Here is a 24,742-nt window from a genome sequence, read left to right on the forward strand (position 1 = left end):
AATGTTTGAATCTCTCATTATGTAAATATAACATGAAAACAAACTGAAATTCAATTATTTATTTAACTAAAATGGTACTGACTAGTCGATCGGAACCACTGGTTCACAGTTCACTGGCTGCCGTGGATGCATACCTTTTCCATGGGGCGGGGTATAAATGATTTATTCTCCCTCGCAATGATTTCTACCCCACTTGGGCGGTGTACGGCCATGCACCAGGCATACATGGTAATTTGTTCAAGGTCACATGAACCAATCAGAGATGGGCATTCTTACATGAGGTGAGATGATGCTGCTTGTTGTTTCAGGTGGGCCAGGGTGTGGCAAACTGACCCAGATTGAGAAGCTGCTTACACACGTGGAAGGCTGGATCCACATCTCTATGGGCGACCTCATCAGACAGGAAGTGTCTGAAAAAGGCACTGGGGAGGAGAAGTGGAAGATGGTCGGTGACCTCATGTCTCGAGGCGAGATGGTCTCGGAGGTGAATATATATCATATTTATGAAAAATTATAATATTTTAACTAGGGCTGGGACGGGTAGGAAAAAATGGAATCGAGTACCCACATGTACTTACCCGAATCGGAATCGAGTACCCGGAAATGTAAGGAATAAAGCGCTTTTGTCAACTTTCTGAATATTCAATCACGAGTTGACGGATATTTTTATACAAACCTTGAAAGGATGGCAATAAGACAATGAAACTGAATGTAGGCTATTTAATTTACATCTGTTTAACAAATATAGAGAGTAACACCTCGTTAAAACACAGGACTTTTCGTTACCACTGTTACTGTAACTTAACTCCTCACTGCTCATGCTCAGATATATTACAGTCGTTAATAATGACCTCCATTAATCGGACAATACCAGTGATTCAAATATGTGTTACGTCAATAATGAAAAAGACAAGTTATTATGTACCCTTGCCATTACAGAGTTCTCTCCTTTTCCGGGTACTCGATTCCTAAAATTAGTACTCGATTCCATCTGTACCCGACGCGGATTCGAGTACCCGACTACCCATCCCAGCCCTAATTTTAACTGATTGTGATCAAATGTTTAGGTTTCTTTTGATTACTTCTGTGAGTCTATTACATACTGGAAGTCTGCGCAAAACACTCAGTCACATCGTCCAGAGTTATCTTTTGGCAACATTTTCATTACAGATTGTGTTGATCTGACTGTTTCCACTAAGCCCAATGTACTCTGGCTTCATGGTTGACAGATTTCTTTGTGTGTACAATAGGGTAGGTTGTTGAATTAAATGGAGATATCATGTACTGATATTGCGGTTATGATTCTCCTTATTCAGGAAGATACCTGTGACCTGTTTGTCAGAACACTTCAGAAGAACACAGCAGCCAAGGGCTACATCATCGAAGGCTACCCCCGGGACATAAAACAGGTTGAAGATTATGAGAACACTGTAAGTTCAACTTGACCACTGTTTTGCTGACTTAAGTCTATGCTGACCTTGACCTCATTCAATACACTGTAAGATAGCCTTGTCCCAAACTAGAATACTAGAAGTTGACCTTGTCCCCTTTATAAAACTGTAGGCTGACCTTGACATCCATCAGAACACTATTAGTTCAACTTGTCCCCTACAGAGGATTGTATGCAGACCTTGACCTCTTGCCAGAACACGGTAAAATGACCTTGACACCCACAAGAATTCTATGAGTTGATCTTGTACCCTTTAGAGCACTTTATGTTGACCTTGACAACCTCCAGAACATTGACCTTTATCACATGTGACCTTTAACACATGTGACACATGTCATGTTCACCGTATCATGTTCTATATTCATATAACATGTGGATCACTTCGACCTTGTGATGTTGTGACTTGGGATGCATTTATAATGTGACGTCTTAATGTCAGGTGGGTCGCGTTGACCTTGTGATGGTCATTGACTGTGAGGAGTCCTTCCTTTCAAAACGCATGTTGAAGCGTGGTGCCACCGAAAGTCGCCTTGACTATAACATTGAGGCAGTACAGAAGGGATCCTGCACTTCAAGCAACAAACACTGCCGGCCATAAAACATTTTGACGACCAGGGGAAAGTCAAGATCGTGAGTACACCACACCGTCTAACAGAAAAAGATATCTTGAAGCCATTGCTCAGCACAGATCAATGTTTTGACCTCTAACATACCATAACACTAACAATTAGCCAGCTAGGATATAGTCCTGCCCATAGAGACCCGTGAAGATCCAGGTTAGAATTGGTGTTCAGTAACCCATGCTTGTCGCAAGAGGCGACTAACGGGGTTAGGTGGTCAGGCTTGCTGACTTTGTTGACACATGTCATCGTGTCCCAGTTGTCTAGATCAATGCTCATGTTGTTGATCACTGGATTGTCTGGTCCGTACTGATTATATACATACTGCTGCCATATAGCTGGAATAATGCTGAGTGCAGCATTAAACAACATCACCAAACCAACCAACCAACCAGCCAACCAACCATCCTGCCCACAGACAGTGTGGAAAGGACATTTAAATCCAGTTCTGAAGTCAAGATTGTGAAGTATGAGATGTGTTACCACTGGCTGAATATTTCTCTTTACAGAAACAAGTTATTGCTGTCTTGAACATGAGTGGGAGCAGTACTTTCATTTTAACAGAGTTTGAGCATTTTTTTTATTTTGAAATGGTATATTGTATTAACACTGTCTCTTGCATGTTTCAGTTTGAGGGAGACCAAGAGTCTGAATCTTTAGGCCAGGAGATGGGAGCAGTGTTTGACTCCATCATTCTCGGAAAGGAGGGTGTTCGAAGTAAGTTATGCTGGTTGTCTCTCCCAGTAGGGCATGATGTGGTATTCAGGGATGAAATTTTCTGCGGATTTAATTGCACTGGGGTCATTGGATCTGGCATGGGGACCTGTGGCCCCATCTCTATTTTCACTCATACCCATTGTCATCCCTGGGTATTATTCATTGTCATTATTCTCAAAAAGACGGTTCCCCCAGCGTTTATATTGTGTTCTCTGGGTATGTCCGACCAATTTAAGTCCAGTTTTCCCAAGTATACCGTTCCAGGAAACAGTCACCTAAGGTGTTGAAATAAGCTGTTCAAAATTGCTTCCCTTGGCCAGAAACTTGTGATGGGTTTGAATCCCAGTTCACCCTGAGTATGTTTTAGGTTTGTAAGCACCATAACAATGCTTGTGAGTTTCACCAAAGCCTTAAATATCTGACACCTGCCTCACTTTGGGTTTCAAACCCCAGGGTATACCTAGAATACTGTGGACAGGCCATTAAGCTCACCCATCCCGGTGTTTGCCCCATGTTCCCTGTATTCAACTTGTCTTCTCCAACTTTTGCCTATGTTCCGCCTGTGTTCTCCCTGCGTTCCCTCATTGTTCCCCCTGTTTCTCAGTAATTGCCTAGTCTTCTGCAATCTTCTCCCTCTCTGTCCACAGTGCCGACCCCTCCCTCAAAACCAAAACCAGAACGTCAGAGAAGTGCGAAGGTACGCACACCCAACAAAGAGGCATCGGCCACCAATGATGGGGACATCCCTGACCTCCCTGCTGTCCCGGATAACTTGCCGCCTGCAGTGATCAATGTCAAAGATGAAGGTCGCAAGTCAGGATTTCCTGAATGTCCAATCATATTTGTAGCAGGTAGGCCTTGTGTGTTTAGAAACAAGTAAGAAAAATATAAGAACAGATTCCTTTACCAAACACACTCTCCGCCATTCCTTTCACTCATTGATATTACAGTGGAAACCTGATAAGTAAAATTTAAAGGGACTCGCCAAAATTGTTTACTTATCAGGTATTTTACTTATCCAAACTTATCAAAACCTGCAAATGACAACCATATGCATGTATATGTATACAGCAGAATAACAGACATTTGTAAGTAATATGACATGTTTTATTCCATAAAATTTCATGGAGTTAAGCAATACCTGTATAATACAGCTGTAAGTAGGATGTTTGTTTAACTGGAGACTGACACGTGCCCCTCATGTCAGATTATGTGGTGATCGCTAATTTAGTTATCCGGTCTCTTTTGTTAAGTAATATACTTCCAGGGACCGTGAGAAGACATTTAGTTAAGCGGTATTGTTTACTTATCCGAGTTTAGTTAACCAGAGTCTTATAGTGATCATTAATGAAGAAATTTGCCAGGACCAAAGAATAGTGTTTACTTATCCGGTCTGTTTAGTTAAGCGGTCTTTACTTAGGCGGTTTCCACTGTATTAATTAATTAGGGCCATTGCGTCATTTCATAGCATGCTACAGATAGAACGTATGTGCTTCTTGAAAAGATGAGGTAATAGCAGGATGTGTGCAGTAGCAAGTATTGTGTATCAACATTCAACACTCAGCTGGCTCATGTTTTGACTTTTCGGTTAATATATTACCATGATTTACCGGTACAGGGTTATGTCCCTTTGAGGGACCAGGATCTGATGAATGTGTGTTTGTATGGTATAATGACCCTGGCTATGACTCCCTAGTTTGGTAGAACCTATAACCATGTCCAAATTGTAAACATAAAGACATGTATCCCAGTAGGCTTAACCATCTACATGAGCTGCTTACTCGTGAAGATCCAGGTTAGAATTGATCTTCAGTAACCCAGGCTTGTCGTAACAGGCGACTAACGGGATCGGGCGGTCAGGCTCGTTGACTTGGTTGACACATGTCATCGTATCCCAATTGTGTAGATCGTCGCTCATGCGGTTGATTACTGAATTGTCTGGTCCAGATTCGATTATTTATAGTCCACCGCCATATAGCTGGAATATTGCTGAATGCGGTGTAAACTCACTCACTCACTCACATGAGCTGCTGACATGTGACGATAGGACTGAAAGCTCACGAATGCTACTCACTCACTAATGAAAGAGACTAGAATGTACATGTCAAACTATCCCTTACTGTAGCTTTTATCACCCAGGTGGACCTGGAAGTGGTAAAGGCAGCCAGTGTAAGAGAATTGTGGAGCGTTATGACAACGTCATTCACCTCTCCATGGGTGACATCCTCCGTACTGAGATCTCCACCAAGGGCACTGCTGATGAAAAGTGGGATATGATCAGCAGCCTGCTTCAGAAGGGAGACATGGCTCCAGAGGTAGGCAGATGTCAAGCAGGGGGACTTGGTTCAAGAAGTAGGCAGACATCTGGGGGAGGGAAGACATGGCTCCAGAGGTAGGCAGATGTGCATCAGGGAGACATGGTTCAAGAAGTAGGCAGACATCTGGGGAAGGGGTGACATGGCTCCAGAGGTAGGCAGATGTGCATCAGGGGACATGGTTCAGGAGTAGGCAGACATCTGGGGGAGGGGGACATGGCTCCAGAGGTAGGCAGATGTGTATCAGGGAGACATGGTTCAAGAAGTAGGCAAACATCTGGGGGAGAGGAGACATGGCTCCAGAGGTAGGCAGATGTGCATCAGGGAGACATGGTTCAAGAAGTAGGCAAACATCTGGGGGAGGGGAGACATGGCTCCAGAGGTAGGCAGATGTGCATCAGGGAGACATGGTTCAAGAAGTAGGCAGACATCTGGAGGAGGGGAGACATGGCTCCAGAGGTAGGCAGATGTGCATCAGGGAGACATGGTTCAAGAAGTAGGCAAACATCTGGGGGAGGGGAGACATGGCTCCAGAGGTAGGCAGATGTGCATCAGGGAGACATGGTTCAAGAAGTAGGCAAACATCTGGGGGAGGGGAGACATGGCTCCAGAGGTAGGCAGATGTGCATCAGGGAGACATGGTTCAAGAAGTAGGTAGACATCTGGGGAGGGGAGACATGGCTCCAGAGGTAGGCAGATGTGCATCAGGGAGACATGGTTCAAGAAGTAGGCAGACATCTGGGGGAGGGGGACATGGCTCAAGAGGTAGGCAGATGTGCATCAGGGAGACATGGTTCAAGAAGTAGGCAAACATCTGGGGGAGAGGAGACATGGCTCCAGAGGTAGGCAGATGTGCATCAGGGAGACTTGGTTCAAGAAGTAGGCAGACATCTGGGGAGGGGAGACATGGCTCCAGAGGTAGGCAGATGTGCATCAGGGGACTTGGTTCAAGAAGTAGGTAGACATCTGGGGGAGGGGACATGGCTCCAGAGGTAGGCAGATGTGCATCAGGGAGACATGGTTCAAGAAGTAGGTAGACATTTGGGGGAGGAGGGAAATGGCTCCAGAAGTAGGTAGATGTGCATCAGGGAGACATGGTTCAAGAAGTAGGTAGACATCTGGGGAGGAGGAAGACATGGCTCCAGAGGTAGGCAGATGTGCATCAGGGAGACATGGTTCAAGAAGTAGGCAAACATCTGGGGGAGGGAAGACATGGCTCCAGAGGTAGGCAGATGTGCATCAGGGAGACTTGGTTCAAGAAGTAAGCAGGCAGGGGGGAGGGGGGAGACATGGCTCCAGAGGTAGGCAGGCATGTGCATCAGGGAGACTTGGTTCAAGAAGTAGGCAGACATCTGGGGGAGGGGAGACATGGCTCCAGAGGTAGGCAGATGTGCATCAGGGAGACATGGTTCAAGAAGTAGGCAAACATCTGGAGTGTCGGCAGACAGGCAGACTTCTGAGGGCAGAGTAGGGCAGAATGTAGCTGGAATTCATCAGAAATATTTCTGGAAAATGGGTCGAATATTTGTGAAATATTGTTGGAATATCATTGGAATGTATCTTGATTATTGCTGTAATGTTGCCAAAGGTTTATCTGGAATGTTGCCATTATTTGGCTCAGAACGACTGTCTCCATATTGTTTGTATTTCGTCTGCAGTGTTCACCATGAACTATGTTATCTGTTCAGGATGTGACAATTGACCTGCTGACAACAAACATACAAAAGCATCCTGATGCCCGGGCGTTCATCATCGAGGGCTACCCCCGGGATGAGAGACAGTTGGAGGAGTTCAACAAACATGTAGGTTACCACATTCCTACACTTCTGTCCCAACTCTTCATTTATTAACCTTTACACTCCCATTGAGTAAAAATGTCCCACCTCCCATATATTATTTCATATATCAGCCATGAAGATCCAGGTTAGAATTGGTTTTGAGCAACCCATGCTTGACGTAAGAGGCGACTTGGGTGATCTGACTTGGTTGACACATGCCATCGTATCCCAGTTGCGTAGATCAATGCTCATGCTGTTGATCACTGGATTGTGTTGTCCAGACATCATTGTTTACAGACCACGCTGTACAGCTCAAATACTGAGTGTGGCATTAAACAAAAAACAAACAAAACAAAAACACCCAGTGTCCGTCCCATATGCTTGCCCATTATACCCATTCAAATGATGAACTTGTAAACCTCCTCCCTATGATAACACCCACCAATGACCGATGACAACCTTGCCTCATCCTCTGGCAGATCGGTGGTCTGAGCTTCGTTGTGGTGCTGGACTGTGAGGAGTACTAGGAGGAAAAGGAAGGAAATAAGGATGGAAGGAAGGACATAAACAGAAAGGAATGGAAAGGAAGGAAGAAAGGACTCAGGAAGGAAAGGATGGAGTGTGGGATGGAAAGGGGCCATCAATTCACATCTCCCCGATGGACGGGCACTTCCGGAACCCATTGATAGGAGTTTGAGCATGAATTCCTGTCCCTTGGCTCCAACTCTTCACATTGAACCAACATGGAATGGATGGATGCATGCACTTGTTTATTGAAGAGCCCTTGTTGAGTGTAAGCAGAATCTGTTTCAAGAGCTTTGGAGTTCACCATGGTAGTGAGTATATTCTGTGATGAACATTTACTGTCGCAAGTTCGTCTCACACATCCTTTCAGCAGATTTTATTATCATTTTAATACACATTTGGATATCCCTATTATACAAATGTGGGCTGGAGTAGTGATACATTCAATGATATTCAATACACTTCATTGAAGGGTTGAAGCAATATATAAATTTAATGATATCCATATTAAACCAATGAAGGGCTGAAGTAGTGATACAGTTAATGATATCAATGTTAAACCAATCAATGGTTGAAGTAGTGATACAGATTAATGATATCAATGTTAAAACCAATGAAGGGGTTACAGCAGTGATACAGTTGATGATATCAATGTTAAACCAATGAAGGGTTACGTAGTGATACAGTTGATGATATCAATGTTAAAACCAATGAAGGGTTACAGCAGTGATACAGTTATTGATATCAATGTTGAACCAATGAAGGGTTACAGCAGTGATACAGTTATTGATATCAATGTTAAAACCAATGAAGGGTTACAGCAGTGATACAGTTAATGATATCAATGTTAAACCAATGAAGGGTTACAGCAGTGATACAGTTGATGATATCAATGTTAAACCAATGAAGGGTTACAGCAGTGATACAGTTGATGATATCAATGTTAAACCAATGAAGGGGTTCACGGTAGTGATACAGTTAATGATATCAATGTTAAACCAATGAAGGGTTACAGTAGTGATACAGTTGATGATATCAATGTTAAACCAATGAAGGGTTACAGTAGTGATACAGTTGATGATATCAATGTTAAACCAATGAAGGGTTACAGTTGTGATACAGTTAATGATATCAATGTTAAACCAATGAAGGGTTACAGTAGTGATACAGTTAATGATATCAATGTTAAACCAATGAAGGGTTACAGTAGTGATACAGTTGATGATATCAATGTTAAACCAATGAAGGGTTACAGTAGTGATACAGTTATTGATATCCATATTAAACCAGTGAAGAGTTGAAGTAGTGATACAGTTAATGATATCAATGTTAAACCAATGAAGGGTTACAGTAGTGATACAGTTGATGATATCCATCGTCAACCAATCAATGGTTGCAGTTGTGATGCAGTTAATGATATCAATGTTAAACCAATGAAGGGTTACAGTAGTGATACAGTTATTGATATCCATATTAAACCAGTGAAGAGTTGAAGTAGTGATACAGTTAATGATATCAATGTTAAACCAATGAAGGGTTACAGTAGTGATACAGTTGATGATATCCATATTAAACCAGTGAAGAGTTGAAGTAGTGATACAGTTAATGATATCAATGTTAAACCAATGAAGGGTTACAGTAGTGATACAGTTATTGATATCCATATTAAACCAGTGAAGAGTTCAATGTAGTGATACAGTTATTGAGATCAATGTTAAACCAATGAAGGGTTACAGCAGTGATACAGTTAATGATATCAATCTTCAACCAAGCAATGGTTGAAGTAGTGATACAGTTAATGATGTCTGTATTCAACCAAGTAATGGCTGCAGTAGTGATACAGTCACTAACATGCATATCAAATCAATGGAGGGCTGAAGCAATTATAAATTTAATGACATTAAACCAATGAAGGATTGGAGTAGTGATACAGTTGATGATATCAATGTTAAAACCAATGAAGGGTTACAGCAGTGATACAGTTGATGATATCCATATTAAACCAGTGAAGAGTTGAAGTAGTGATACAGTTAATGATATCAATGTTAACCAATGAAGGGTTATGGTAGTGATACACAGTTGATGATATCCATATTAAACCAGTGAAGAGTTGAAGTAGTGATACAGTTAATGATATCAATCGTTAACCAATCAATGGTTGCAGTTGTGATACAGTTAATGATATCAATGTTAAACCAATGAAGGGTTACAGTAGTGATACAGTTATTGATATCCATATTAAACCAGTGAAGAGTTGAAGTAGTGATACAGTTAATGATATCAATGTTAAACCAATGAAGGGTTACAGTAGTGATACAGTTAATGATATCCATATTAAACCAGTGAAGAGTTGAAGTAGTGATACAGTTAATGATATCAATGTTAAACCAATGAAGGGTTACAGTAGTGATACAGTTGATGATATCCATCGTCAACCAATCAATGGTTGCAGTTGTGATACAGTTAATGATATCCATATTAAACCAATTAATGGCTGCAGTAGTGATACAGTCACTAACATGCATATCAAATCAATGGAGGGCTGAAGCAATTATAAATTTAATGACATTAAAACCAATGAAGGATTGGAGTAGTGATACAGTTATTGATATCAATGTTAAACCAATGAAGGGTTACAGTAGTGAAAAGTTAGTGATATTTGTATTCAACCAATTAATGGTTGCAGTAGTGATACAGTTAATGAGATCAATGTTAAACCAATAAAGGGTTACAGTAGTGAAAAGTTAGTGATATTTGTATTCAACCAATTAATGGTTTGCAGTAGATATACAGTTAATGATATCAATGATAAACCAATGAAGGGTTACAGTAGTGAAAAGTTAGTGATATTTGTATTCAACCAATTAATGGTTGCAGTAGTGATACAGTTAATGAGATCAATGTTAAACCAATGAAGGGTTACATTAGTAAAACAGTTAGTGATATTTGTATTCAACCAATTAATGGTTGCAGTAGTGATACAGTTAATGATATCCATATTAAACCAATAAAGGGTTACAGTAGTGAAAAGTTAGTGATATTTGTATTCAACCAATTAATGGTTGCAGTAGTGATACAGTTAATGAGATCAATGTTAAACCAATGAAGGGTTACATTAGTAAAACAGTTAGTGATATTTGTATTCAACCAGTTAATGGTTGCAGTAGTGATACAGTTAATGAGAGATCAATGTTAAACCAATAAAGGGTTACAGTAGTGAAAAGTTAGTGATATTTGTATTCAACCAATTAATGGTTGCAGTAGTGATACAGTTAATGAGATCAATGTTAAACCAATAAAGGGTTACAGTAGTGAAAAGTTAGTGATATTTGTATTCAACCAATTAATGGTTGCAGTAGTGATACAGTTAATGAGATCAATGTTAAACCAATAAAGGGTTACAGTAGTGAAAAGTTAGTGATATTTTGTATTCAACCAATTAATGGTTGCAGTAGTGATACAGTTAATGATATCAATGTTAAACCAATGAAGGGTGACAGTAGTGAAAAGTTAGTGATATTTGTATTCAAACCAGTTAATGGTTGCAGTAGTGATACAGTTAATGAGATCAATGTTAAACCAATAAAGGGTTACAGTAGTGAAAAGTTAGTGATATTTGTATTCAACCAATTAATGGTTGCAGTAGATATACAGTTAATGATATATCAATGTTAAACCAATAAAGGGTGACAGTGAGTGAAAAGTTAGTGATATTTGTATTCAACCAATTAATGGTTGCAGTAGTGATACAGTTAATGATCTCCAATATGAATCAATGAAGGGTTGAAGCAATTATCAAGTTAATCATATCCATTGAAACAGTGAAGGGTTGAAGTAGTGAAACAATTAATGATATCCATATTAAACCAATGAATAGTTACAGTAGTTGCCTCTTCACGACAAGCATGGGTTACTGAAGGGCAATTCTAACCCGGACCTTCACAGGTGTCAAATCAATGAAGTATAGTAATATGTTAATGGTATCTATATTAAATGTTTGATTGTTGTTTAACACGCACTCAGCAATATTCAAGCTGTATGTCAGCGGTTTTGTAAATAATCAAGTTTGCAACATACAACCCAGTGATCAACAGCATGAGCATCGATCTCAAACTAATAGTGAATAAAGAGGTGTGTCAAACAAGCCAGCACGCCAGGCCATCTGATCGCATTAGTCGCTTCTTTAACAAGCAACGGTTGCTGAAGACCAATTCTAACTTCCATAATTGACCAGGATGAAGACCAGGCCCCGTTCCTCAAAGCGTCGTGGCGCATGATAGTCATAAGTCTATGTTAAAGTATGGGAGTTACGATCATCTAAAGTGCAACAATAAGCTTTGAGGAACGGGGGGCCCTGGATGTGTGTTGAAGCAGTTGATAAGTAAATAGAGTTAATGATATGTGTTGCAACTCATGGTGTTAACAATATCAAGTGGTATGTGAAACATTCGAGTTGATAACTTAAAATGATTTTCTTTTATTCCCTTTCCTTGATGAAAACCCTGGGCATATTGAGACATGCAGATTGTGGATGTCAGATTCTTTGTTTGAGGAAGTTGTGATTAATACACTACCACCAGGAAGTGAGAATGCTACTGCTGCAGGAAGGATGATCACAGATGATGTTATTTCATCTAATGAACCAGGAACACAGCTCAGCCATGCTGAGATAATCAGGGGGAATTCCATCTGGCCATGTTGTGTTACTATAAATAGCCTGACATTGATGTAACCATGGTGATGACCTTGACTCGTCAGCATCTCTTATCTTCAAACACTTTAAACCACTTTGTGTTTAATCAATCAATACACATTGTACACAGGTCAGGGTCAAAACATTTAAAGTGCATTTTTTCACTTTGAAGCTGTGTTGAAAGAAGTGAGTTGGCAATGATATGTGACACCTGTGTGTTTAGTTTATGTCCTGGTGGTGATGGGGGGCTATTATATATAGCTGAACCCATCACCGATTGTCATTCAGAACATCATCACTCGGTGTAGCAGTCGTGTCAGCACGTGCTCAGTATATATCATATCACATAACCAGTGGTTTATCTGTATACCGGCCAGTGTATATTCTGTACACCACTGACAGAAGAGGGAAGCCACCGACACACTCTGCCAGGAATCTCCTGTTAATTGCTTCATTGACTTTCTGTGGATAGTGCTGGAGAAGCAGTAGTGATATTTTGGCAGAGGTTGTGTTCCTGTGTGGATTACCCACTGCATCAGAGACTGTGATTCTGTTCACCGGACTGCACCAGTATGCCTGTGAGTATAGCATGAATCTCAGTGTGCTTGACCACTGGTCATTTGTTCTATCAGTTACTGAGAAGAATTTCACAGCTGAAGTTGACATGATTATTTTCCAGTTTGTGAAAAGCAAAGAAACAATCCTTTTCAAGGGCATTCACTGTTTGTCAGCGAAAGTGTTTGTTTTTTTGTCAAATTTGGTAGTGGTATAGAAACATTTTGAAAGTTGATAACAGCATGAAAATGACATTCATTCATCTCATGCAAAATTCTGCATTAGGAACTAGGAAATTATTTTAGTCACATAGATTATCATACTCACTGAATATCAGACAGGCTAATTATAAAATATGTGATAACATCAGACATGAGGTTCACACAGCTGTGTATGACATGAGACAGGTACACACAACAGTGTATGACATGAGACAGGTACACACCACTGTGTATGACATGAGACAGGTACACAACACTGTGTATGACATGAGACAGGTACACACCACTGTGTATGACATGAGACAGGTACACAACACTGTGTATGACATGAGACAGGTAGTACACAACACTGTGTATTGCATGAGACAGGTACACAACACTGTATGACATGAGACAGGTACACAACACTGTGACATGTGAGACAGGTACACAACACTGTGTATGACATGAGACAGGTACACACCACTGTGTATGTATGACATGAGGCAGGGTAGTACACAACACTGTGTATGACATGAGACAGGTACACAACACTGTGTATGACATGAGACAGGTACACAACACTGAGTATGACATGAGACAGGTACACAACACTGTATGACATGAGACAGGTACACACCACTGTGTATGACATGAGACAGGTACACACCACTGTGTATGACATGAGACAGGTAGTACACACAACTGTGTATGACTTTTGGCAGGTACACACAACTGTGTATGTCATCAGACAGGTAGTACACATAACTGTTTATAACATCAGATTGATGTCAATTGTGTATAACATGAGACAGGTAGTACACCAAACTGTGTATGACATGAGACAGGAACACACAACTTTATAGAGAACGTCATCAGGCAAGTGATACTCACAGTTGTGTATAACATGAGACAGGTACACACCTCTGTGTATGACATCAGCGAGGTAGAACGCACAACTGTGTATGACATTGGGCAGGTACACACAACTGTGTATGATATACAGGTAGTACACACAACTGTGTATGATATCAGACAGGTAGTACACACAACTGTGTATGATATACAGGTAGTACACACAACTGTGTATGATATACAGGTAGTAGACACAACTGCGTATGATATCAGACAGGTAGTACACAAATGTGTATGATATCAGACATGTACACAAAACGGTGTATGATATCAGACAGGTCATACACAGAACTGTGTATGATATACAGGTAGTACACACAACTGTGTATGATATACAGGTAGTACACAACTGCGTATGATATCAGACAGGTAGTACACACAAATGTGTATGATATCAGACATGTACACAAAACGGTGTATGATATCAGGCAGGTAGTACACACAATGGTGTATGATATACAGGTAGTACACACATAACCGCGCATGATATCAGACAGGTAGTACAATACAAATGTGTATGATATCAGACATGTAGTACACAAAACGGTGTATGATATCAGGCAGGTAGTACACACAACTGTGTATGATATACAGGTAGTACACACAACTGCGTATGATATCAGACAGGTAGTACACACAAATGTGTATGATATCAGACATGTAGTACACAAAACGGTGTATGATATCAGGCAGGTAGTACACACAACTGTATGATATCAGGCAGGTAGTACACACAACTGTGTATGATATCACAGGTAGTACACACAACTGTATATGATATCAGACAGGTAGTACACACAACTGTGTATGATATACAGGTAGTACACACAACTGTGTATGATATCAGGCAGGTAGTACACACAACTGTATGATATCAGGCAGGTAGTACACACAACTGTGTATGATATCAGACAGGTAGTACACACAACTGTGTATGATATGACAGGTAGTACACACAACTGTGTATGATATACAGGTAGTACACACAACTGTATGATATCAGGCAGGTAGTACACACACCTGTATGATATCAGACAGGTAGTACAATAATAACTGTGTATGATATCAGGCAGGTAGTACACACAACTGTGTATGATATCACAGGTAGTACACACAACTGTATGATATCAGACAGGTAGTACATACAACCTGTATGATATCACACATGGTAGTACACACAACTGTGTATGATATCAGAGAGGTACACATGGTGGTACACACAACTGTTTATTACTTGCTCCTTGAAGATACTGCAGTGTAATATTTTTACGGTGATATTACACTAGTGTAATACCATTATACGTATGACGTGATAATGGTTTACAGTTATGACATCACAATGCTAATACCTATGTCACAGTGGTATCAGACCTTGCTTGACTCACGGTAAGCTGAGAGTCATCACACTGTAGGCAGTTTCTATCAATTTATGTTGGAGAGTAATACTAAACTCGCTTCCGTGAAATACCATTTCTATTAAACTCTTGAAAGATTTAGTATCAAACTAGCTTTTGCTCGTTTGATTCCAAATCATAAACTTGTTTCATAAAAATGGTATTACACGGAAGGTCGTTTAGCATCCACCATGTATGTGATTACATGAGGCAGCTGGTATGCACAAATGAGTATGTGACGAGGCAGTGTGATGCAATTAGTCAGACCCATTTTCTTAGTCCCCGCTGGAAGTTCCCTGACACGAAATGCAGGGTTGAAGATAAAGATAATTAAAGTTTATTCTGAAACTAAAATGTATCGTGTTTTGAGCGGCAGTGGTAAAAGGTATTGATTTTAGTTCAAGTAATACTTCTGCTGTGTGTGAGAGTTTTAAAACCAGCTAAGACGATGTATGATTGCATCAGATATCAGAATGTTTACATACAGCTGTGTTTACAAGAGAAGTCAGGAGTGAGGGTTATGTGGTTTAAATATTCACCCTACCTGAGCAAATGAGGTTGTAAACAAATTTAAGTCCAGGGTTTGCTGTCCCACTTCATTTCATTCTGTATTGGGGCGGTGGGGTAGCCTAATGGTTATAGCGCTATTCTCGTCACCCGAAGACCTGGGTTCAATCCCCACATGGGTACAATGTGAAGCCCATTTCTGGTGTCCCCCTCACCGCGGATGTTGCTGGAATATTGCTAAAGCGGGCGAAAACCAAACTCAGTCAGTCATTCTGTATTAGTTTGTGTCGTAGATTGGACTTAGAAGCAATCAATGCTAGTAAAACAATTGGTGTCTTATCATTAGATTATCCAGCCTGTTGGGGTAAGTCAGTAGTGAATGGAGCCAGGGTGTTCAGCATAATAACAGATATTCCACTGAGTAATAGGGAATGGTTCAGATTTTGTTATGTATGTAGAATGCAAAGTCAGCCCTGGTGTAGGTGTATTATAAAGCCATGCCAGAGCTGGCATCCCTTTGATAATAATTAACCCTTTCTAAAACAGTGAATATTTCAGTGATAGTGAATCCTTTGTAATATACAGTCCTTCAATAATAATCAATCCTTTCTATAATGATAAATACTTCAGTGATAGTAAATACTTCAATGATTGTTAGTATACAACTGTTGTTATTAGATGTTAGTGTAAAATAGTAGATAATCTGGTGTCCGTGTCAAACTGTTCTTATCAGGTGTCTGTGAAACTATAGTTATCTGGTGTCAGTGTGAAACTGTAGTTATCAGGTGTCTGTGTCAAACTGTAGTTATCAGGTGTCTGTGAAACTATAGTTATCTGGTGTCAGTGTGAAACTGTTGTTATCAGGTGTCTGTGTGAAACTGTAGTTATCAGGTGTCTGTGTGAAACTGTAGTTATCAGGTCTCTGTGAAACTATAGTCATCTGGTGTCATTGTGAAACTTGTTATCGGGTGTCTGTGTGAAACTCTTGTTATCAGGTGTCTGTGAAACTATAGTTATCAGGTTTCTGTGAAACTATAGTCATCTGCTGTTATTGTGAAACTTGTTATTGGGTGTCTGTGAAACTCTTGTTATCAGGTGTCTGTGTCAAACTGTTATCAGGTGTCTGTGAAACTATAGTTATCTGGTATCAGTGTGAAACTGTTGTGATCAGGTGTCTGTGTGAAGCTGTTGTTATCATCGTGTCAGTGTGAAACTGTTGTTATCAGGTGTATGTGAAACTAGTTACCAGGTGTCGGTGAAACCATAGTTATCTGGTGTCTGTTTGAAACTGTTGTTATCAGGTGTCTGTGTGAAACTGTAGTTATCAAGTGACTGTGAAACTGGTTGTTATCACGTATCAGTGTGAAACTGTTGTTATCAGGTGTCTGTGTGAAACTTGTTTTACAGGTGTCTGTTTGAAACTGTAGTTATCTGGTTTCTGTGTGAAACTTTAGTTATCTGGTGTCAGTGTGAAACTTGTTATCAGGTGTCTGTGTGAAACTTGTTTTACAGGTGTCTGTTTGAAACTGTAGTTATCTGGTTTCTGTGTGAAACTTTAGTTATCTGGTGTCAGTGTGAAACTTGTTATCAGGTGTCTGTGTGAAACTAGTTATCTGGTGTCTGTGAAACTGTTGTTATCAGGTGTCTGTGTAAAACTGGTTACCAGGTGTTTGTGAAACTACACTTATCTGGTGTCAATGTGAAACTAGTTATCAGGTGCCGGTGTAAAACTGTTGTTATCAGGTGTCTGTGTGAAACTAGTTATCTGGTATCTGTAAAACTATAGTTATCAGGTATCAATGTAAAACTAGATACCAGGTGTCTGTGAAACTATAGTTTTCTGTTGACAGTGTGAAACTAGTTATCAGGTGTCTGTGTTAAATTGTAGTTATCTGGTGTCTATGTGAAACTAGTTATCAGGTGTCTATGTGAAACTAGTTATCAGGTGTCTGTGTTAAACTGTAGTTATCAGTGGTTAGTGTAAAACTATAGTTATCTGGTGTCTGTGTGAAACTAGTTATCAGGTGTCAGTGTGACACTGTAGTTATCAGTGGTTAGTGTAAAACTATAGTTATCTGGTGTCTGTGTGAAACTAGTTATCAGGTGTCAGTGTGACACTGTAGTTATCGGTGGTTAGTGTAAAACTATAGGTATCAGGTGTCAGTGTGACACTGTAGTTATCAGTGGTTAGTGTTAGTGTCAGTCAGACTACAGTTTGTGGGTATTAATTTAATCTTTGTTCAATTGGCTTATTTATCAATCCAAAGTATGTGTAGTATAAGACACACTGCTAGAATAGCTTCCCTCAGATATTGATCCATAAATGGAAATACAGTGATATCTGGCATGACAGGGGAACACTGGCAGCTCTTAACATGCTCCTGTAGTAGGTGTAGTAATTTGGAAGGTTGAAGCAGTGGAGGATGTAGCTATGGATGTTGTAGTGATTTACGATCGTGTCATACAGATTCTGTGCATAGATACGTGATAAGTCTTCATACGTAACTCTCTGTCTGACGTGCTCAGACAGCTGAATGTTTTTATCAAATTGTGTATAGTGTTAGGTGAGAAGTGACAAGATACCCTCAGCTTTCTGTATGTCAAGGTCAAGGACATAGTGCCATCTACGGGTGACCTTGATGTTACAAGGATGACATATATCGTTTAGAATCATTGCTCACACTGCTAAACTGGATTATAAAAATAGAAAGTTTTAAGCAGATCTTTGAGTGTTAATGTCTATTTCACATATGTTTCTAGATGTCTGACTTACAGCAACCTGGGGAGATATTTCATTGGAAACAATCAGTATAACTTAGGTGTTATGTCATAATTATCTTGTAAGCCACGGAGCTGATAATCAGATCTGAATAAACATTTTTTTCTAAGATGTAAGCTCTTTTGATAGACAGGCAACATTTTGGTGAGAATTAACCTTTCTGAAATAACTTGAAAAACATGATGCAATGCTATATTAATCTGGATTATGCATCTGTGAATAAACATTTTTTTCTAAGATGTAAGCTCTTTTGATAGACAGGCAACATTTTGGTGAGAATTAACCTATCTGAAATAACTTGAAAAACGTGAAGCAATGCTATTAATCCGTTGTTTGTGCATATGAACTAGAACTTCTTGTAACCCATAACAACAAATGTTTGTTCGTTGATCGGAGAGCTGAGAGTGGCACTTTTATGGAGTGACTATTTCAGTCTGGCTGTGCAGCCACAATGTCTGGTATTCTAGCCTGAGTTGAATCTCACTGGGCTGCATGTACTGCCACATCTCAGTGTATCTAGAACTGGAAGAATCTCACAGTACTAGCACTACTAGCACATGCTCAAGTTGTGCAGTGTTGGACTTGTCTCTTCATAGTCCCTTGTTTCTACCAAGCATCGTCACGTTGTTCGCATTGTCTGGCGATCAGATGCGTCTGGGTATAAGAGACTTGATGTGAAGAGCAGATCATTTGTGTTATATCAGCGCTTCACTGCAACACAACTCCTCATCGTCACTGGTCGTCTGATCATCATCACTGGACATTAGCAGTGGATATAACATATCATCACGCTGGATATAACATATTGGATATAACATTTTTCTAAGCATTTACTGGACATAAGTGTATTACACAGTGCAAAGAACAGTTATAGCGGATATAGCCTTTTCAGCATAAATACTTTATTTGGATCGGTGGATGTAACATACTATCAGCCTGGATATAACATATATCGGATATAACATTTTTCTAAGCATTTACTGGATATAAGTGTATTGTACAGTGCAAAGAACAGTTTATATAGTGGAAAAAGTCTTTACAGCATAAATAACTTATTTGGATTGGTGGATGTAACACATTTTGTACGGCAGACGTAACATATACTGGCCCCAGGATATAACATAGATGCTGTACACTGGATTGAACATTCACAGTTGACAAGTGGATATAACATTTATTCAATAGAGTGGATAAAGTGATACTCCATAAACATACTTCATTGGATACCAACATCTGTCACCATGACAATATGGTCTCTGTGTTGTGGGTTAGTGCCGGAGCCAGCTGAAGAGGTAGTAATCAGATAGTTTTCAATAACACTTCAATGAAAACTCTCTAGTGTGTCATCTTGCGTTTGAATACTGTGGTTTCAAAGTGGTGGATCATGCTGGGCACATCAGCAGTAGTGGGTTTTAGGGGTGCTTGTCTCTAAGATCTTAGTGCTCAAAATTTGGCAGTTTCAGAGCTAAGTACTTTGGAACAAAGTTGAAAGATGACTCAGATAGTGTAGCAACATGAATATTAGAATAGCCTAGTGGTTAAAGCGTTTGCTCGTCATGCCAAAGGCCCGGGTTCGATTCCCCACAAGGGTACAATGCATGAAGCCCATTTCTGGTGTCCCCTGGGGCGGTGGGGTTGCCTAGTGGTTAAAGTGTTCGCTCGTTACGCCGAAGAGCCGGGTTCAATTCCCCACATGGGTACAATGTGTGAAGCTCATTTCTGGTGTTCCCCCACCATGATATTGCTGGAATATTGCTAAAAGTGGCTGAAACCCAACTCACTCACTCACTCTGGTGTCCCCTGCGGTGATATTGCTGGAATATTGATAAAAGCGACGTAAAACCATACTCACTCACTCACTTACTCTCGGTAATAAAATGATAACAAGGTGCAGACATGCATTAAACCTTTGCTGAGATATGCCTGTGATATTACTGACAGTGCTGTAATAATGCCTGTGATACAGTACTGGCATTGCCATAGCTTTGATATTGCCCATATTACTGTTACTACTTATCCAACATCAGTTGTCCATGACTACATGTCTGAAATAATTATGTAGCTGACATTTATTGCTGTGAACAATGGCTTTCTGTCATATAATGTGTTACTCTGGAACATGACGCCATGTGGAGGTACACGGTATTACTTTGGTCCAGAGCCAAAAGTCTCATTCAACAAGGTGTTTTGTCACGCGAAATCCTTCCAGTTTGTTTGTTTAATTTTTAAAGCCGCACTCAGCAATAGTCCGGCTATATGGCAGCGGTCTGTAAATAATCAATTCTGGACCAGACAGTCCAGTGATCAACAGCATGAACATCCATTTACGCAACTTGGATACGATGACATGTGTCAGCCAAGTCAGCGAGCCTCAGACCACCCGATCCTGTTAGATGACTCTCACAACAAGCATGGGTTGCTGTAAACCACTTCTATCTCGGTAACACTAGTAGAAAAACTCCCAGTAAAATTAATGGGTCACTATTTTGTCCTATAATTGCCTTCGTCCAATAGATCCTTGAATATGTCCTACTTCATCACAAGGTCCTACTGTCCTACTCCCCCCATATGATATCCAGAACCACCCGACCTCAGGTCAAGGCAATCCAGGGCGACCTGCACCAGTTTTTTACTGATAAAGTATTCAACTACTGATATGTAAATTTATAGTTAATAGTACTGACAGGTGTGTGTTTTTCCAGGGTTTTTTTCCAGTCTTCCTTCATACAGCAGAATCTTGCTGAGTGAGGCACTTATCGTTAAACCAAAAATACATACACCAGTACTATTCTAAAGAATGATGTCTTTCATGTGGCATTTAGAAGTTGTAATAAAATTGATGTCCAAGATAAGTTTTATGGATTAAACTTTTTTAATTTATAAATGGCAAAATAAGATCCCATTCCAGGTCCCTCCCATTGAAGGGACCTGGAATGGTCTCAAACGGATTTGTCAGAGAAAATTAAGGCACGCTAAGTTTAATCCATAAAATTATCTTGGATATTCTAAAGAAGTTAAAATCACTTGATTGTTTCCATCTGACTATTTTTATTGGTTGGTTGGTTTCTAGTTTAACGCGCAATCAGCAATATTTCAGCTATATGGCGGCGTCTGTAAATAATGGAGTCTGGACCAGACAATCCAGTGATTAACAGCATGAGCGTTGATCTACTTTTTAATCAGCTGTAGTAGATGTACTATAGACATATGAAGACAAATCATGTGTTCTTAGCTTCTGTCTTGTAGCATACATCTATCCACATATCATACATCTGTATGTATCCCTGTACTAACTGATTCATTAACTGAAATAACTGACAAATCTCTTTTACTGTTTCAGGCTGTGCCACCCAAGACTGGAGGTAGGTGATATGCTATATGTTACAGCTGTTACACTCTCTTAGTGTTATATCTGTTAAGCGGCCTTCACACGGCAAACTAAAGTTTGACAACACATGTTGTCAAACTCGAGTTTGTAGAGTGTGAACATTCCAACAACTCGCCACCAACACCAATTTCAAAGTTGTCAAACTGTTGTCGAGAAATAGGATCGGTCTCTATTCTCACCAACTTTTCCATGAAACTTTCGGTGTTGTCAAACTACAGTTTGATGTCTGAAGTGTTGTCAAACTCATGTTGTTCAGAAACAACCAATCGCAGTCAACGAAATTGTCACGTGACCGCACCGATAGAGACATGGCGCTCAAAAGACACGAAAGTTTGACAACGTGTTTGACGTGTGAAAACGCGAGTTTGACAACTTTTAAAATTTCAACAACATCTATTGTCAAACTTTAATTTGACGTGTGAAGGCCCCTTTAGAACCTATGTGTGGTACATTTGCTATATCCTGTGTGTTATATCGTTATATATTAGTCCTAGGCCAAATGTTAGAAAAGTCCCTATCTTTTAGGATCTCTCAGCAGCAGTAAAAGCGTTATCCAGTAATTGGTATGACAACTCCCACCCTCCAGAGATTCTTGTCAATGTGGAACTAGACACAGAATGTATCAGGTTGCTGAAAACAAACAAGGTTTACCCCGACTGTTGAAACAGTGTCCACATGTTCATGGACCAACTGCATGAATATTCACCACATGATATAATGGATGGTGACAAGCACTGGTGTTCAACATGATCAGGATATGCAGTGTGGGTGATAAGGCCTGGTGTATCATATTACCTGATAATGATGTTATCTCTACATTTGGCCTAGGAGTAATATGTTATAACCTCTGTGTGATAAAAATATAACTTACACAAGATACAATACAGGGATGTTTTCGATTTGAAAACTAAAAAACCTGGTTTGATATATAATTGCCAATAAAATACAGACTCGTTCTGCTGGAATTGTGGAAGGGAATCATTTGGTGCAAGAGTTATTACATTATGATAGTGCAGCATCTCCATCATGTGTGCAATATATCACTTCATCACAGCTGCTGATGGTGTGGGTTACAGTGTACTGTAACCTAGTACTGTAACGTAGTGTGACAGCGATTGAGTGTGTTTCTGCTGCTGCTGCTATTGTGTTTGCACTGTCCACACTGCTGATGGAGTTATGGTAAGATTGGGCGTGTCGTGGATCGTGTAACGTAGTGTCATGTAATGTAACCTTGTGCCCAAACCAGACAACCTACAAACACAGTTAATATACCCTAACATTCTATATACACATACCGGCAGTAATATGTACATAACCTGTGTTGTCCATTGTCTGTGTACATGTGCTACTTTCTGTAACTCGTCGACATCTAACTTGTCTATACGTAATGTGATCGCTACAGAAACATTGCTCAATGTGGACTGTGGTATTTACACCAGCTTTTATTGCTTCCAGGATGGTGGGGTAGCCTAGTGGTTAAAGTGTTTGCTCGTCATGCTGAAGTTTGATTCCCTACATGGTTACAGTTAGTCTGTCTCACAGTCCCTAAACCACATTATTTTCACTGAAGGGGTCATTGTCGACACAGGTACTACAGATACGTACCCCAGGTACGTTTCTGTATACAGATATGTACCCTAAACAAAATCAAAATACAGAAACGTACCCGGTACCCTAAAAGGTGGACGAGTCCATATTCCGCAATCCAAAACCGAAACTGCATGTAGTTGTTCCCGTTCAACTGATTGCGAGTGGTATTCATATGCATCGCGAAATATCTGTTACTGTGTATTCTCATTACTTACATAACGCAATCAAATGTATCTAATACAACAGTATGACAGTTCCGATCAAGAATATGACACAATGGGAATGGAATCGTCCTAGGGTACGTTTCTGTATTCTCATTATGGCCAGGGTACATATCTGTATACAGAAACGTACCTGGGGTTCATATCTGTGGTACCCTTGCCGACAACGACCCCTTCAGCATTATTTTCCCTACTGACTAGCCCTTTCTGCAGTGCTAAAGCTCGAAATGAAGCAAGTCTTGATTTCCTCAGGTTCTGAATCTCTGGTCTCCCTGGGGCTCCTTTTCAATTTAAATGGGCTTGTTTGTTACTATCAAAATTATATATATTCAGAGACTATGCGTTAGACTAGGGTTCCAATGTGTGAAGCCCATTTCTGGGGTCCCCGCTGTGATATTGCTGGAATATTGCTAAAAGCGGTGTAAAACTAAACTCACTCACTCACTTTTACTGCTTCCTGAGATGATGAAGGCTACAATGCTCATAATTGTAATCTGTTTGTATTGATAACTGAGGGAATTTTATCACTGATAATGCATGTGCTTTTTTTTGATAACTGAATTGAGAATGTATTGATGATAACAGGGGATATTGTATTGATGATGACCAGGGATTGTACTGAAAACTGTATCAGACTTGTATTGATGGTAACAGTGGGAAATGTATTGATGATGACAAGAGGAATTGAACTGATAACAGTAGTGGAGCGGCAAAGATCCAGTTTTCATAAGAATTGTGCATTTGATGATAAAAGCACCAAAATTGGTCATGATATAAAAGAACATGTCTGAAATAATTTTAGATATGAAGGCACCTGAAATTTTGCATGTGTGTCCATGCGCAGTACATAAACTATGACATACTATTTTCTGCGTTTTCCCTTAAAGAATCAGTATAGCCAACCATAACACACTTATAATTTTATAAATAGTGATTTACAGGTACATGCAATGACAGGAAAATTCATAAATTTCGAATAATACAAAACATTTCTAAACAATGAACACTCCCTCTTTCCAAAATGGCGGCTAGCAGACAGCTTTTTGGAGTATGAATCTCTCTGACAAAATGTATGTATACTTGGGATTTATCTGA

General features: G+C 40.0%; 2 protein-coding genes and 1 long non-coding RNA gene across 3 annotated transcripts in view; 2 read left to right on the forward strand and 1 right to left on the reverse strand.

The window, feature by feature from the left end:
* LOC124275825 (adenylate kinase isoenzyme 5-like) overlaps positions 1–3,487 on the forward strand; it is a 38,188-nt gene extending 34,701 nt beyond the window's left edge. The window contains exons 9-13 of the mRNA XM_046711505.1: positions 309–484; positions 1,317–1,430; positions 1,890–2,080; positions 2,700–2,787; positions 3,435–3,487. Of these exons, the coding sequence (XP_046567461.1) occupies positions 309–484; positions 1,317–1,430; positions 1,890–2,048 (449 nt within the window). The 3' untranslated portion in view covers positions 2,049–2,080; positions 2,700–2,787; positions 3,435–3,487. The remainder of the gene's footprint in view (positions 1–308; positions 485–1,316; positions 1,431–1,889; positions 2,081–2,699; positions 2,788–3,434) is intronic.
* On the reverse strand, positions 151–12,885 carry LOC124275827. The gene is made up of 3 exons (XR_006898362.1): positions 12,875–12,885; positions 807–808; positions 151–292 (listed from the first exon to the last, which is right to left on the reverse strand). It is a non-coding gene; the product is annotated as an uncharacterized LOC124275827 (long non-coding RNA).
* Positions 12,296–24,742, forward strand: part of LOC124275824 (adenylate kinase isoenzyme 5-like) — a 54,330-nt gene continuing 41,883 nt past the window's right edge. The window contains 2 exon segments of the mRNA XM_046711504.1: positions 12,296–12,676; positions 21,789–21,810. Of these exon segments, the coding sequence (XP_046567460.1) occupies positions 12,671–12,676; positions 21,789–21,810 (28 nt within the window). The 5' untranslated portion in view covers positions 12,296–12,670.

The sequence above is a fragment of the Haliotis rubra genome, unplaced genomic scaffold (genome assembly GCF_003918875.1).
Source record: "Haliotis rubra isolate DU_JTF1 unplaced genomic scaffold, ASM391887v1 Scf203, whole genome shotgun sequence".
Classification (NCBI taxonomy): domain Eukaryota; kingdom Metazoa; phylum Mollusca; class Gastropoda; order Lepetellida; family Haliotidae; genus Haliotis; species Haliotis rubra.